This window comes from Oreochromis aureus, linkage group 2, assembly GCF_013358895.1.
Source record: "Oreochromis aureus strain Israel breed Guangdong linkage group 2, ZZ_aureus, whole genome shotgun sequence".
Lineage (NCBI taxonomy): Eukaryota > Metazoa > Chordata > Actinopteri > Cichliformes > Cichlidae > Oreochromis > Oreochromis aureus.
This window is the reverse complement of record NC_052943.1, coordinates 19,768,602-19,785,841: the sequence shown is the minus strand read 5'-3', so window position 1 is coordinate 19,785,841 and position 17,240 is coordinate 19,768,602. Positions and strand designations below refer to the sequence as shown.

Below are 17,240 nucleotides of genomic sequence, written 5' to 3'. Positions count from 1 at the left end.
TATATTTATCAGCACTGCACAAAAATGTAATTAAAAATGCTTTTATTGAATAAGGGCGAGGTTTGTGTCTACTTACATTTTGCCTGCCTAGTTTTACTGATATCATGACGGTGCCCGTGCAGTGGCGTGTCTAGAAAATTTTTGTTGGGGGGGCCAGGTAGGGGCACAGATTTGGAGAAGGGTGGCAGATGTAATTGGCAGATAATGTTAAAAAAAAAAAAAATCTACCAACCGTTAACCATCATTCAATAACCCTGTAAACCTAATAACTGAATTTGCTTTTGACTCTTATTAGAATGAGGTTTTAACCACTACGGTGCAAAGTTTTTAGATACTGCATTGATGAAGTACAAGAGATACAATCAGTGCTTTGTCAGTGTTTACTCAGCATTCAAGGACAGCAATATTTGCGTAGTATTTTTACTGACATATAGGGCACATATGTTTTGGGCAAAAACATTTTTGAATATTAAAATACAAACATTTTTAACATAAAATTGCCAAATTAGCCAATGCAAAACTTTATCTGCCTATTAAAAAGAAGATAATCTTCTTACAAACTGGTGTTTGATTTTGAAACAGGAAAAAGTGGGAAACAAATGAAAAGACTAACATTTGAATGAAACCTGAAAGCAAGTAAATACTTTCTATGCTGCCTTATGATAAACTTTGGTAATACTGATGTATAAAGAACAACACTGGCTGATGATGAAATACAGTCAGCTGGCATGGTGACACTGCCAGTATTAACCTGCAGGGCTGGACTGGTACAAAAAATTGGGCATTTTGACTACAGACCGGCCCACCAGGTATTAAAGCCATAAAGCCTTTGAATGAAAACAAACGCTGTTGTGACAGTGATGTACAGTCTTGTTGGTATATGTATGATTTCTATCAATTTTACGTCAGATAAAAACTGTTCGCAAGATTCAGATAATTATTTAATAAAAGCTAGATATTTTAAATGAGAATAAGTAAGAAAAGTATTTCTTTGTGCCCCCCTTTCCCTGTTAATGCCCTACCTGGCCCCCTGGCATAACTTTGCTAGACCCGCCTCTGCACAGTTACCAGCTGTCAGCTATGTAGAAAAGGATCCTGGTGTTATTGGTCTCTCAGAAACAGCTCATAACTTCCCTTCAACTCATCCATGTCACCTAAAATGTAAACCTGTTTCTCCATCACCTGTTCAGCTCTGATGATTCAGTAAGGACATCTCCTGGTTTCATCTTCATGTTTCCCTCTCCCCACATGTCCAAACCGACATCATGACCAGCAGCTTTACAGCTGTGGCTCCAGCAAACATCAGCTGATACTAGAAATTAATATTAAATAAATTCTAACAACAGCTGATCAAGCTTAAACGTGCTGCTGTTGTTTAGCGCGACATCTGCTGGTTTCCTCTTTCTGGCGCAAAGTGGGCGATAAACAAACAAAAAAGAAAAGCCGATCAGCTGATCATTGATCAGTTTCATGATTGAAGTAGCAACAGGAGAGGGAGGGGGGAGAGAATGAGAGAAGAGGAGGCAGCTGTGCAGCAAAGACACAGAATAACTCCAGCTTTGTGTCTTTTTTTCATTATAGCGAAAGTACGGGACAAACTGCGTCTCTTCTCAGCTCAATACAAAACCTGTAATATTGTCTCTGAATGAGGGACCATTCAATTTTTAAGGAGCCGTTGGCAACTCTACTAACTAACCTTATGAATAAAATAAAGTTCACCATCAGTAACATCACAGCATCCGCCCAGCTGTATAGAAACTCCATCATGCTAGCTAGTACGCAGTAAGAGTTATTGTAACTGACTGTAAAAAGTCAGCACAACGAAAATAAATTCCACCTAAACTTGGTTTATATCTGACCCAGATAGACTGCAGGTCATAACTTCTTACCTGAAGTTCAGTTCTCCTGACACTCGGACTGGCAGCTGCCTTGGGTCTCTCCTCCTCCTGCCTCCCCTTCCCTCATCCACCTGCTAGCCGCCGTGGAAGCTCCGCCATGCTCGATGGCCAGTCCAGCTATGTTAAACTGTTAATCTTTCGCCGAAAAACTGTTTTCTGTGGTGCTGTCTTTCGTTCTTGGCTCTCCTACCTTTGCTAACATGATGCTCATAGCGCAGAAGCCGATGCTGCATTCACTTACACTCGGATATCTGAGCTTCACTGTGAAAACATAATCGTACATTTGATATTTCATTGGATTTTATTGTTTTGGCTTCGGGGTGGCACCTGGGGTGGCCAGTCTGGTTGGGGGGGTGGCCTGTGCCCCCCCAGGCCACCCCGCTGGACACGCCACAGTGCCCGTGTGGAGCCAGTTCTGCTGTGGTGCCTTTTGAAAACCAGTCTATATTCTGAAAGATTTAAGAAGCTTAAATTATGTGAGGAAAATTGCAGTAGTTACCATGGGCAGAAAATTATGGTAACCAGAACCAGCTTATCTATAATTTCTTGCCCCTCCCATAGCCTCCGACTTCAACAGTCTCTAACCCAGCAATCATGGGAAGGAAGCTTTTTTTGGCACTGAGTGCTCTTTTCTTAAAAGGAAACGTCTGGAACTGGTTCTACATTGGCATCTACACTAAGCTGATGCAAAATTATTATCTCATAAAATATTGTTTTAATGTATGTAATATCATGGAATGTAACATAAAAAGATCAAGGATCTCAAATTTCCAGCTATTTTTCATCAGTAAATATCTGGAAACACCTTCAGATGGGCTATAAAAGTGCCCTCTGACACCTTTTAAACATTGATATTGATTTTTCCACTAATCATCTACTTAGGTCTGTGACTAGAATAGTAAAAACATGAGAAGCACAAACTCTGTTGCTACATAAGCTATTGTTTGTGATGTATCATATGGATGGGCAGAGCTTTAAATAATGAGGTCAGCATATGTGTAAAGGATCCACACAGAAATTTAAATTGCTCTAATCTTTCTAATCTCTAATTTATTTGTCATGGGCAGCCGATAAAAAGAAAGGTGGTTTAACATAAGGTTGAAGTGAAACATTAATTATTTTTGATTTGTACACAGTAACAGAATTATTTCTCAATATATAAAAATTACCAGGGTCAATATTATTATCTTCCTGAAAAACCGACCCTTTTATTGAGCCATAGCACAAACTACGGTGTGTAATGTAATGTTAAAACTGAGGGTCAAGTCAGGTCAGTGTCAAGAACTGGAGTGAGTATTATCATCAAGAAATTCAAAGAGAACCACACAGTACAGAAGAAGCCTGGCAGAGGAAGCAAAGATTTCAAAGACTGGGAAGAAAACTAGTGAGAGATGTGTCTAAAGACCCCAGAACAGCTGCCAAGATGCTAATGTGTGACTTAGCCAAGTGGAATTGTAGTCTCAAAGAAGACAGTCACTAGAATCCTGCACAGGGATTGACTGCAAGGTGGCAGACCAAGAAAAACTGCAGAAGAGATATCTTCAAGCCAGACTGAAGTATGCTAACACAACCAGAGAAAGATTATGCATACTGGAAGCGCATCCTGTGGTCAGATGATCAGAAGAGCACTTTGGCCGTGTTATGTTTGGAGAAAAAAGGGAGAAGTGTATAACCCAAAGAACACTGTCCTCACAGTGAAACACAGTGATAGGACACCATGCTGTGGTGACACTGCATAGCATGTGGAACTAGGAATCTCATCAAGGTGGAAGGAATTATGAAGATAGAAGGATGTGTCAAGGTTTTGTAAGATAACCTGAAGCAGTCAGCAGCAAAACTGAGTCTCAGTCGTCGTTTTGTTTACCAGTATTAAAATTACCCAAAATATATATTGTTCTTAGTAAAGAAAACTCCAGAAACTCCATACCTGTAACTTCAAAGTATAGTACACAGGTAAACTGTGTTTAATTTCAACATACAGACTTCATGACTGGGGCTGGAGCATCTTCTACAGAACTCCATGTTCTCAGTCATTAGGGTAATTCTTTATGTTTGGGGTTGCCATGAGTACAAACATCTGAAGTGCCTGAAGCATTTGCACAGTACTGTATGAATTTTTAATGTTAGGTTTGAACAGTACTTGCCTGTAAACAACGTTCCAGTTTGCTGCCTTCTGCTGGCTGCAAATTGAGCGCTTGACTTTCACTCTCGGTGCTGAGTGTCTGTTATCCTGGACTCTGTCTGATATGGGATTATGTAATGAGAGCATTGTTAATGAAGGAGCCTCCTCACTAATTAACTAACAAGCTTAGGCTTGCAAGAGAGGAAGCAAGTTCATGACTCCTCAGCGGACATATTTGACTGCCTGTTTAGAGATGCGAACAAAGATCTTTGAATGAGGATTTTGCAATAACCTAAACTTGTGACCTTCAAATGATGCTTTAACATACACACATGAGCAAAACCAAAATCCATGAATTCACAGATTTTATTACAAATTCAGATTTTCTTGCTAACAATGGCCCTGGAGAAAGAGTCCTGCTGTATGGACTTTCACTGCCTGTATATTAGTACAGTCCCTTTGTAGGGTCCCAAGGTAGGAAGGAGTGATGTCATTTCAGGCACTTAACACCCTCACTGGCTGCAGCTCACACACGGCTGTAGGCCGTTCTCATTGCACGAAGTACACTTGAGGGCTTTGAAGGAATCCGTGAAGCAGTTACGAAACACAGACATCTTGCTACCATGGCACATCGGGCACGGGATGAAGGCGAAGCCCCCGCAGGTCTGGCACGTCTGGGGATGCTGCACCCTCTAAAATGGATAGACAGGTTCATTTAAATAATTAATACAAACAGGACTGACAACCACTAAAGAACCTACTCATTAATAAATTACACCAGTCGGGCATAACATTAAACACACTGGCATCTGACATAAATAACAATATTCATTTTAATACGATGCAACATTCTGCTAGGAAATTTGGGGCCTGCACACTTGCAACCCACCTATCACTAAAACCCAAGTACTCAGCTCAATAAGAAATAGCTTTAAGTGTTCGCACGCTTCAGATACGAATGTGATTGAGCATCTGCAGAAGAAGTTTTGACTCCTACCTAATGTTAGGTCTGGTGCATATCCTTTTTGTCTAACTTGTACAAAACCTGAGCTTTTAGCAATGACTGCTAGATCAATATGTAACCAAAAGGTCTCTGAAGTCACTAATAAGTGCTTGTCAGGAGTACCTCGATCCAGGTTAAGAGCAAAACAAGACTGTGCTTTTTAGGTTGTGACTCCTAAGCTGTCAAACTCTCTTCCATTGGATGTTTCTTCTTGAAAAGCACCATATGAATACAGTTTACTTTTTTTACCCAGCAAACATGCCCCCTTGGGCCCGCGTGAGAGCACTGTGGGCAGACCCACACAGCCCAGAAGAATTTCCTTTTGGCTGTCCAAAAGAACAAAACTACTATGGGCCCCACAAGGACTGGCCTACATGGGGCCTGCATGGGTTTTCTGTGGGCAACCCATAGTGGATTTACACAAAGAAAATTTATGCAGGGGCCCCAAAAAGTGTGGGATAAGTGTAGGTTTACACTGCCCCATAGTTAACCCACAGATGCCAACTCTGTGCCCACACAGGCATGTTTGCTGGGTATTTTCTCCTATGCAGGAGAGTTTTTGCCAATTTATTCCTGCTTTTAGTTTTATATTTAATTGGCTTGCATGAGAGCTAACAACCTTCTTTTCTCAATCTCTAATAGAAGGAAAATAAGCAAAATTCCCAAAATGTCAAACTATTATTTTAAACACAGCTTCCTTTCCAAATTGCTCGGCTGCAGAGCTGCAGATATAAATCAAGCCATGTCAGTGGTCAGTTCTGGACAAATTTTTGCATCCATGACCTTTCAGAGCTGCATACTTTTGTTTAATACCATGCAGTGACTGTATTCATGGCTTAGATGTCATGATACTGCTTTGTATTCACTTGTTTGTGGTTTGTACTCCAAATTCTAACCTGAGAAAAGCCCAGTGAATGTGCTGCAGCTCGCTGTGAAGCAATAATGGTTCATACATGTTCAGTTTGTGCTACAAATCCATCTGCTCAGTGTTGATGTGTTTGAAAGAGCATGTTGGCAGTCGAATCAATAACAGGACCTCCATTATTAATGGCTGCTTATTGATGTGCATGCATTTTTTACAATGCAGTTTACTTGTGTTTTATTTATGGCGTTACTAGTTAGGGAACTTTGTGCTGCTGTTTGCATCTGTTTGTGTTCACCTCAGTGGCTTTCAACCAAAGAAAACCAGTCATTCATTATAAATGTGATTACCTTAAGATTTAATATTATATGTGCTACATTTTCAGGAAAATCTAAAATGCAGCATTTATATAATGTAACATCTGTGTGGGTCAAATTAAGCAGTTCACTTCACAGTCAAATCTGTTATGCAAATTGTGATTTCTGAGGCACACTGAGAGGAACTAACCTCAATTTTTGTAAGAAGATCTTGCAGCTCTCCTGATTCATTCATGCCAAGTATCTTCTCGGCACCCTGCAGAAGAAAAAGATGAATCCTCCGTCTTTAATTAAGTCATTGCAGATGTATCATACATTGATCTCAGGTAATATTATGCAGGAGTGGAGAGAACTGACCCCAAGGTAGTGTCCATCAACGAACACGACTGGTAACGAAGGAGGTTCTCCCACGCGTTTGCAACGCGCCTCCAGTTCCTTCCCGTACTCACTGTCCAGCGCGATGTTCTTTTCCATGAACTTCACTCTGTGGTTCTGAAAGATCTTTCTAACCAGCTCGCAGCGCTCGAACGTCGTCCTAACCACACGGAAACTCGTAGTGTAGATCACTATCCGCCCAAACTCCAGGGATAAATCCATCTACGATGAAACACAAATGAAGTTAAATGATTAGGTTTTTATAGTTTTTATTCACTTCGGTGGCCTCAGAATCTCATCTCTGCTTTTTGCGGATGATGTGGTTCTGTTGGCTTCATCGGGTGAGGGCCTCCAGCTCGCACTGGAACGGTTCGCAGCCGAGTGTGAAGCAGCGGGAATGAGGATCAGCACCTCCAAATCTGAGGCCATGGTTCTCAGCCGGAAAAGGGTGGAGTGCCCACTCCGGGTCGGGGATGAGTTCCTGCCCCAAGTGGAGGAGTTTAAGTATCTCGGGGTCTTGTTCGCGAGTGATGGGAGAAGGGAGCCGGAGATCGACAGACGGATTGGTGCTGCGGCTGCAGTGATGCGGACGCTGCACCGGTCCGTCGTGGTGAAGAGGGAGCTGAGTGTAAAAGCGAAGCTCTCAATTTACCGGTCGATCTACGTCCCGACCCTCACCTATGGCCACGAGCTGTGGGTAGTGACCGAAAGACAGAAATGAGCTTCCTCCGAAGGGTGGCTGGCCTCTCCCTTAGAGATAGGGTGAGAGGTTCGGCTATCCGGGAGGGGCTCAGAGTAGAGCCGCTGCTCCTCCACATTGAAAGGAGCCAGTTGAGGTGGTTCGGGCATCTGACAAGGATGCCCCCTGGGCGCCTCCTGGGTGAGGTGTTCGGGCATGTCCCACCGGGAGGAGGCCAGGGGCAGACCCAGGACGCGCTGGAGAGATTACATCTCTCGGCTGGCCTGGGAAGCATTTGGTGTTCCCCGGATGAGCTGGAGGAGGTGGCTGGGGAGAGGGAGGTCTGGGCTTCTCTGCTTAGGCTGCTGCCCCCGCGACCCGATCTCGGATAAAGCGGATGAGGATGGATGGATGGATGGATAGTTTTTATTCAAACCATGTGTGGTTTAATACATCCATCCCACTCTGAACACTCTGTACCTCTACTGTATCTCATGTAGTGATATTTCCTGTGTTGTGTAGATGTATATACATGAGTATTTAGCATACTTGGTACCATTTTCCAAAAATCTTTCAAGAAATTAACATCAACTACACTTATCATTTTTTTTTAAAAAGGATCAGTTGCAGGTAGAGGTACTTGATGTTGACAATGAAAACATTACTCATGAACTGGTCATTCATGAATTTTTGTTGCTATCAATTAAGGAAGAATAATATGAAGAGGAAACAAATGAGGCATTTTCCTAGAGTTTTAATCCCAAAATGAGGGTTTTTATACCTAATAGTGGTACATGTTTCAGAAAGCTATATATTTATATATTTTCCACAGGGCCTTGAAATAAATTTACACTTCAGAGACTTGAAACTTGCCCAATAAAGCAGTTTTATTTTATCAGCATTAACTTTTTTGGTCAAAGTTTATTTTGATTCTCCTCTGTTGAACTTGAAACTATAGACTGAGTTACAAAGTCTTGTACTTGTAGATGTACTTGTTCAGACTTTTCCTTTGGGCTCAGATCAGGCTGTTCTACCTTGATTCACGTTTAAACCACACTCTACGAGAAAGATAATCTCACTTAAGAGGGATAAGCAACATAATCTAGTCTGGTCACGCTGTGTCTTCACCTCATACCACTTTACGGAGAATAGTTTGGTAGACATGACCTTCTTTCTTTCACTTTTGCATCAATATACAGGCCAGGTGTTACCTCAGAATAATAAACAGTCCAGGAATACTAGAAAGCAAAGTTCTGAGAATTCATTAATCTGATTAGTTTCTCTTGAAACAGATAATGAAATGCATCATTAATCTTTAATTGTTCTGTGACCTTGTCCTCTATTCTAAGCTTTCATCGTGGTCACACATGTTGCCCCTTCCTGTAACTAGACTTGACACTGACGGGAACTCGTGTAGAAACCGTCCAAGTAAAAATACAACAAGTTAACTCAAACAATTAGATTAACCCAGGCTCATTCACATGTACTTACACTGTTGGAATTAGGAAGATTTTCAAACAGCGTCTGACCTGCGCTGACTTTGTGCTTGACACCTCTCACAGTCCCATTTTTGCTGAGTATGTTGACCCTTTTGGTGGTGAACATCCAGTCCTTGGTGGCCCCTGCATATACGAGCAAGTCGTCGGGCTCATTCTCACTGTCATCCAGCTCGGAGCCCAGGTATCCAAACAGGTGTCCATGTGCATCTCCACTTGTAGAGGGGGTGCTGGCTCGTTCGGCATCAGAGCTGCTGGTGCAGTCTGAATCCAGGGAGTCTGAAGGCCCCTCATCTTTGAACATCTCCTTCAGCACCCGGCCACTGTTCCCCGAAGCCACGCGGAACCTCACCCGCTTCTGTGGCTTCTCCTGTCCCGCCGTCACCATTGTCCCCTCCATCGTAAACCCTTTGCCACATCACATGGTCCACAACGCTGCAGTCCAGCTCTTTCGTACTCATGCGGAGGTGAATGTAGGCCTCAGACACACTATTTTGTTTCCCGTGGATTACTACCACGTTTAATCCTCGCTGCTTGAACAGATCTAAAAACAACTGAGAGCCTGTAAGCTGCCTAACAGTCACACAGCCTGTAAATAATACATGCATTTCTACCATGGCAACCTACCAGGCTAGTCTCAAGTAAAATGATAGTAGTCTCTGAATTATTCATTGCAATTTACACAGTTTTCAACAGCACATTGACAGAAAACCTCATATGCTTTAATCAAACAAACATTTCCCCCTCTTGAGATGAGATGACAGCTGACAGTGTGAGGAAACGTCTGCATCAGATAAGCCTATATTTCAAGATTTATTACAGTTATCTTTTTACTTTCTTCCCACAAGCTTGTGTTGTAGTTTTATACACATGCAAAACATGTAAAAAAAAAAAACTACAAGTACCCAGCAAAAAAGCCTAAACACACATTTGCTTGAGTCTTTCACACCTTTAGTCCAGAGAGTGATATCTTAACTGCTGGATAAATTGATTCGGGGTTCCCAGAGGATTAATCTCTCTGACTTTTGTGATGTTCCAGCAGTTATTCTTATGCCAATATTATGTAAATTTATTTAAAAAAATAAAATGTTTTTTTCTTAAATGGGAAAAAGAGATAGAAAAGAAGATAAAAAGTCTTTCAGACTAACCTTTCGCATGCTTAAACAAACACTGAGTCATTAAACTAACACAACAGTACATTACTTAAAAACTTTAGCAAACATTCCTAATCAGCAAATGCTGTAAGCATGTTTTAACACTCAGCTGTGTTAACAGTAAATCCACAATGCACTTTATTCAAGCATGCCTTTTTACTTTTATTTTATACGTTTGTGTATAATTTAAACTTAATTTTTTACAGTGGAAATGCCGAATAGACTCAGAACAAGTTGCCAAAGTTGCATATAGGAGACTAAATCAAACAGTATTTTAAAAGTAACAAATGTAAATGTATATGTGAAGATAAACCAGTGAAGTAGTGAAGGATTCAAATGCACACAGTATTTCTGCAAGTATTCACAGTTTTACAGGCCAGGTTCTACTTTTATTCTGAAAAATGCGTGACTCCAGTTTCAGTAACATACTGGAGCTTTTCTGCTATCTTAAAGTGAGGTGAAGTGACACCGAGGTGGATATTCCTCGACTGCATTCTACGTTACACAAAAGTGGCAGTGCAGGTGTTCACTGAGCGCCTGCAGAGAGAAGAGGAAGACCGATAAAGTGTCACGGTGACTCAATACAGCAACGTGTCCTCTGAGACGTCTCGGCCAGTTTTTCTGTGTCACAGGTGATGAAGCGGGTCCCTGGAGATGTGACGCGTCAGCTTGCAGCGGTGACAGCACCACTCTGTTTGAGTGCTCCAGTTTGGCCCCTCAGGTGAGAGCTACAACCACACACACACATTTACACACACGCACACACACATACACTCTATCCCACCTCATCTCAATCATTGGAGAAAATCCATCTGTGAAAGTCTAATGTGTCAAACTAATATTTAGTGGCATCCCGAGGCTGTGACTGCTTTATGGGTCTGGCTCTGGTTCCAGCTTTTATTGATCCAAAGTGGCCACGACTCTCCCTTAAACTGTCTTTTATTAAAAGGACATCACTGCAGCTATTACAGTGTGGCCTGTGCAGGTGTATTGTAAATTATTGCTGCTAACAGATAAAGATTTTCTGATCATTGCCTTTCCTGGACTTTCACCCTTAAGTGTCTTGAAAACCTACATTTCTCCTGATGGCTTTCGATCATGTTTTCTTTCCAAGTTAGACCGGTTTAGTATTTCACTCAAGGCATCTGTGTGAACTGCTTTAGTGTGTTTTAGTTTTTCTCATGCTTATGAGTACAGGTAGTAAAAGCAGCCCTTGCAACAGCTTGGATTTAGCGTCATTTGACTCCGAACTCATGCAGATGTCAGTTAAAAGAACCCTGTGATGTTTTCTTGGAGACAAAGGTTTTGTCCACGTGTAGGATTACTTACCAGACTGCTGTCTGTGCATCATAGTGGTCTAAACATGTATTATTAAATCTGTTTTTATTTAGTCGCAGACATCTTTTTAACTCAGTACCGTTTGGGTTTTTTTTTTTAGGCTCTTATTGTCCCACATAAACAGTGTGAAACAATTATCAAGAACATATCCACAGTGCATTTAACTACAGCTCAAAACATACACAGCACTGATTAAGCAGAAGATATAGGGACTATTAAAAATGGGCATTTACAAACTTTACAGAAATTTTTTACAGTTCCAGCTGGTTCTGCATGAAAGTTTGGATTTGAACTTCATTTTAGGGACATAATGCAAATGTTGAATGCTTTGGGAAAAGTAGGTCATGGTTCAGATTAGAGTTTATGTCTAAATCCATAATTTTCAGTAATATTTCTCAACAAAATCAGAGTTTTATGGTTACGATCATTATATAGGTCAAATTTATTAATCTCTGGCTCTCTTCCAGAGCATGTCTTTTATTCTGTCTTCCTTCTCTCACCCCAACCAGTCCTGGCACACGGCCGCCCCTCCCTAAAATTTGAAGGCGACTTTACTTAAACACTATTCTTTTAATTGTAATAAAAGGCCCATTTACATATAGTTTTCATTTGAATTGGTTTGTTTGTGCCTTTAAGGAGCACTACGTCTACACACCAGCTTTTCAACTGAACCCCCCCCCAAAAATGCCTCTGTGGGTTCCTGCCAACAAAAGATAAAGAGGCACTATAATATTAGATGATTCAAGATTAATTAAACACGTTAACCGTGTTTTTTGCCTCCTTAAAGGCAGGAAGGGGGCATGCCTATCTGAAATTCAGTTAACGCCACGCCATGTTGTGTCAAGCAGCCATTTTATCACACTTTGGCACATTTAGACAGGAGAGCACTGTGATAGTGATAGGCTATTCAACTTGAAGAGCTTATCTCTCAGCCTGGCTCATCAGCAGTGCTAATATAACCTCACCAGCCATCTCTACTGCCATTAAAAAAGTCATTTGAAAGGATTAATACTGTAACGCTCTCTAATTTCACTGCTGATTGTCGGCTCGCCTGCAACTAAGTGGGAAAAGTCAAACGACGCAGGGTGAAAAATGGGTTTGCTTTCATGCGGCTTGAATAAACAAGAATATTCAGCATGATTTCCTTTCATGTTTACTTCAGTCTATGGCTGGTCTGCAGTACTTTTCTCATGCCAGAGAGAAAAACTACATTGGAGATTGTCTGTAAGCTTACTCCTACAGATCGTTAAACGTATCGTTTGATAGGATGTACGCCAGATATTATCAGTTATAGTGAGCAGGTCAAATGACTATGCAGTGACTCACCACTTGTGAGTGGTTGGCCATTGAACCATTACACCCTTCCCTGACTAGAGATCAACATCCACAAGGGGGCAGAATGCAATTTAATTACAGCTAAATGTCACACTGCCCAATCACGCCCTCAAGAGCTGTAGGCAAGGAATGAAAGATAGAGCTGTAGGTTGCACGGCTGCATCCATCATCCTGGTTTGATTTGCCTTCACACAGGGGCCAATAATTTGTGATAGAAAGTGATGAAAAAAATGATCCAGACCAGCTGTGTAGGAGTTGGACTGATGTATCCTGGGAAGGCAGAAGTTTAACTTTCAACAAACCCATCTACCTTTATCCAGAGCTTTTACAAACAAAAAAGAGAGAAATCAGTGGATCCCAACCTTCTTTTTATTGCTTCAGAGCACAAAATTTAAATTAAAGTGTACCTTAAAGGCAGTTCATTCAATGAGTTGTCTTTGTGTAAGGATGTAACTCTTATAAAGAGTCTAATTTCCTCCTAATTTGGGTTACTTACACAAATTCAGTGAAGATACCAGTGAGGAAAATATCCTCTTTTTTTATCATCCACAGTAAGCAACGATACCTTTTTAATACCTTCTGGGATAGGATCCAGTGAAGTTGTTGCAGGGTTTAAGCTGCCTTAGTATTTTCTCTCTAGGCAGCAGCAAAGTGGCTCAAAGTATTTTCCTGCAGAAGCAAAGGGCCCCCAGATAGGGGCTTACACACATCATCATTTATAAGCTGGTTATTCAGGATGATTTTTGTGAGCTATCTCTGAAGGACACTACAAATTCATTTTAGTTTGATGCAGGGAAAGTGACAGCGAGGCTTTTAGAGACAGGTTACTGGGGCATATCAGGTGCTTCTGATTTAAGTTAAAGGGAGGACTTGTATAGTTGTCATGTTATATTCAGCAGCAGCCAGAGACAGCCCTGTTTCTGCATGTTTTTTTTTTATGCATTTGCTCAACATTTCTCTGAACGGTTTGTAGTGTTGTATCAGAATTTTGTCAGTTAGCTGGCTGTGCATCATCTTTACGTGGTCATGTTTATCTTGCAAAGTCTTCACTTTAGAGTCACCAAAAAGCATGCTGGAAGCTGATGTCTATCAGAGGGCTAGAAGAATAGGTTCACCAAATCGTTATTCTAAGGGGCATATTGATGACTTTTACTATCTCATGGCATTTTTTCCAATATTTGTAGAGATATTTCAATCTGGATCAAAGTGGTTTGCTGGTAGAGCAACACTGCAAGTCTTTAAGCCATGCAACTACCTCAGCCAAAAAAAGGCTTTTATACAAAACTGAAAATTTCAACTGATCAGAATGTATGACCTTCAGCAAAAAGAAAACTTAAAAGCTAAAATCTGAGATTAACTCCCTGTTAAATTTTTAAGTTTGCTCAATTTAAAAAAAAAAATGAACAGGCTCTAATTTTGTTAAGAGATAGAATATCAACAAAGGATCCAGAAAAAAACCTTATGTCACTGAGTGAAATAAGGATTTGAACCCATACAAACCAACCAGAATTCTAGTTGTGTGCCCATGTGGTGCACAGATTATGGTCAATCAATCAATCAATTATAGATAAACCTCTTAACCACCATAGGGAAGACCAAAGAGCTGTTAGAGGACGTCAAGGTCAAGTTTATAGATCTTATAGACCTTTCACAAGATCTCCCTGCTTAAAAAGGCACAAGTACAGGACCGTAAACATGTTAATGATTCAGAGAAGGCTTTGGAGATAGTGATGTGGTCTGATGAAACCAAAATCGAGCTCTTTGGCATTAACTCAGCCTGGTGTGTTAGAAGGTAAAAAAGTGTTGAGTATGATCCAAAGAACATGATTCATGCATGGGGGCTTTTGGGACCACTTCACAGCATTGACGTGCCAATAGATGGGTCCATATCGTGTAAAATCTCAGATGAGAACCTCCTTCCTTCAGCCAGAACACTGAACATGGTTTCTGGATGGTTTTCCAGCATGATGATGACACAAAACACATAGTCAAGACAACAAAGGAGGGGCTAAAGAAGAAGCCCATTAAGGTCATGGAGTGGCCTTCTCAGTCTCCAGACATCAGTCCTATAGAAAATCTTTGAAGGGGGCTGAAGCTTTGAGTTGCCAAGTGACAGCCAAGAAACTTGAAGGATATAGAGAGTTTCTTGAAAGACTAGTGGGCCAGAATCTGTCCTGATATGTGTGCAAACCTGGTGACCAACTACACCATTTGCCAACAAGGGTTTCTCCAACAAGTACTAATTAATTTTTTGCTTGGAAATCAAATGCTTATTTCACTCAATGATAGCAACTCAATTTACGACCTTTTGTTTGTAATGTGTTTTTTCTGGATTTTTAGTTGATATTCTGTCTCTCAATTAAAATGAAACTACAATTAAAACGAGAAACTGCTCATTTCTTTGTAGTTGAGCAAACTGACCAATTCAGCCGCTGATCAGATAATTGTTTCCCCCACTGTATTAGAGCATGTTGGTTATAGAGTCCAGAGAGCATTATTTAGGCAACAGTGGATCTACCTTTACTTCACTGCATAGCTGGTTTACCATGACACCCATATGCAATAATACATTTAAATTAGTAGGTAACTTATAGCTGATATAAAATATTAATTCTATGATTTTCTAAAGTCCCACAGGATCTTTACTTTAATTTTGATCACAGACACTCTCATTGTAGGTATATTTACACTTCTATATTTTATCAAAGGAGTAAAGAACACTTTTTAGGTCACTCTGATAAAGATATAAATAAACGGATAAAACACTCTTGCCGTTTGAAACTGACACAGATTTCGACGGTGGTACAAATTTGGACGGCTGCTTGAATGATTCATTGTTTGGACTGGATGTGCTATAAGACAGAAAACCAGAGCAACTCACACATAATCGAAGAGGCAGGCTTCTTGTCACTGTTGCTTAGCAACCATGGGAGCTACAGAGCCAAATCCCTGTGGTGGCGAGCTGATGTTGAATTAGGAGTGGGGGGAGAGAAAGGAAATCTTTGGGAGAGATGTGTCTCTCTAGTAAGAGGAGGAGGAGGAGGTGAAGATGTTCAGGTATTTTGGATGTAGTGCATCTTGACCTCGTGCAAAACCTTGTGTGTTTTGTTTTTCCCTTTTTTCCTGCTGAGAAGAGGACTTACAGTGAAGGTGAAAAAAAACAAAAACAGAACACAGTCTGCAGGCTTTTTGTGGAAGATGTGCAGCCGAACGTGTAGAAGTATAATCTCATTTCCCTCTAATCCCCACCACAGTAAAATGATTTTAATTTATACGGGAATATGGATAAAAATAGGAGGAGAGTCTCCTAAATCATTCCCATCAAAGAGTTTTAGATCAGATGAAAATATGCACTGAATCTCTCAGCTGGAACAAAAAGAACTGTGAAAATACTGTTGGTGAGAAATAGACATCAGACAGCTGTAGTGTATCTGCAGTTCTCTCAAGCAACTGCAGTGGTGCTGGTGCTGTACAAATGCCGTCTCCAGTGTGATTTGCATTCCAACTGCAGAGGGAAAGAGGACCCACTTTGATTTACTGTATGCACAGCAGACAGGCAGCACAGCCTCATTCTTTTGAATGTATATTGTCCTTTAAGTCCTATTTCAGGTTACCAATTGTCCAAGTTAGAGCAGATTTATGACAGGAGAGTGACACACTGATGAGAGCTAGAGTAAGTCACCCTGGATTAGATCTTCTGCTGAGCTCATCTCTAGACAATAATCACATAATAACACAGTGACTTATACTATGGTCTGTTTACAACTGTTTGATCCTGTTATTGTTGACAGTGTTTGCACCGATCTATCACTTCAAAACTCATTCATTTGTTCCTTTTTTGCATGAGTTTATTTTTACACCTTCCAAGAACTGCTTATTTTAGGAGATGACTGATAATTTATTTCATTAGTTTGGGTACTTGTAAAGAAAAGGGGTTGTTTTATTGATCAGACACATTAGTTTTGACACATCACCCATGTGGCAGAGTGGCCAATCCATACAGACATTTTTGGCAGTTCCTTTTTCTCTCCAAAAGATTATGCTGAGGGTAAAGCCTCGTGACTTGCTAAAGTCTCTGTATAGATGAACCATGTGTATTTTTGTTGTGCGTACACATTGTGTGCTGGTGAATAATGGTAACTGTTGCAGTATCAGAGTGACTTGCAGATTGATTACAGGTCTTTTTCAGTGCATTTTTTCCTGTGTTTAATGGAAAGTACAGTGCAGTAGTTCAAACACGTCCTTCTTTACTTCATACATATGTGGTACAATATATTAACATCTTATTTCTGTCATGATAAGACGGTTTTTATTGCTTTAGCGAGTCAGAAGTTCCGGGATATCAGTGTTTCATCACTATTTGAATAGGATAGGGTCATTTTTGCAAGAGCAAAATCCACAAAATCATCACACACATTCAATAAAATGGCCATAAATGTAATTAATGACACGGTAAAGCTTATGTGTCACTTGAGTGCCTCTAATTGAGAAAAACAAAGCAAGAGCAAAAGGAGAAAAACAACTTTTATGAGCACATGATTTTTGTTAAATATTAACCACTGATAAAATCTAATAATGTGTAATCTTGTAAAATGATACTTAACGGCATGGGGGTAAGCTTAAACCCCCAGCTATTAATGTTGGCAGTGCTTTTGTAACCA

General features: G+C 40.6%; 1 protein-coding gene across 1 annotated transcript; it reads right to left on the bottom strand.

Annotated features, from left to right (window-relative positions):
- Positions 1 to 4,439: 4,439 nt before the first annotated feature.
- grxcr1a (glutaredoxin and cysteine rich domain containing 1 a) lies at positions 4,440 to 9,152 on the bottom strand. Its single transcript, XM_031741509.2, has 4 exons — positions 8,748 to 9,152; positions 6,560 to 6,799; positions 6,393 to 6,458; positions 4,440 to 4,712 (listed from the first exon to the last, which is right to left on the bottom strand). The coding sequence occupies exons 1-4, from the start codon at positions 9,150 to 9,152 to the stop codon at positions 4,533 to 4,535; spliced, it is 891 nt and encodes a 296-aa protein (XP_031597369.1). The 3' UTR covers positions 4,440 to 4,532.
- Positions 9,153 to 17,240: the final 8,088 nt, after the last annotated feature.

What these genes read in the sequence shown, in the direction of transcription:
- grxcr1a (XM_031741509.2), bottom strand. Translation starts at nt 9,152, where the DNA reads ATGGAGGGGACAATGGTGACGGCGGGACAGGAGAAGCCACAGAAGCGG. An exon ending in ATCTTCCTAATTCCAACAGT is followed by an intron (nt 6,800 to 8,747) that starts GTAAGTACATGT and finishes GTTTCATCGTAG; the next exon opens with ATGGATTTATCCCTGGAGTT. An exon ending in ATCTTCTTACAAAAATTGAG is followed by an intron (nt 4,713 to 6,392) that starts GTTAGTTCCTCT and finishes TATCCATTTTAG; the next exon opens with AGGGTGCAGCATCCCCAGAC.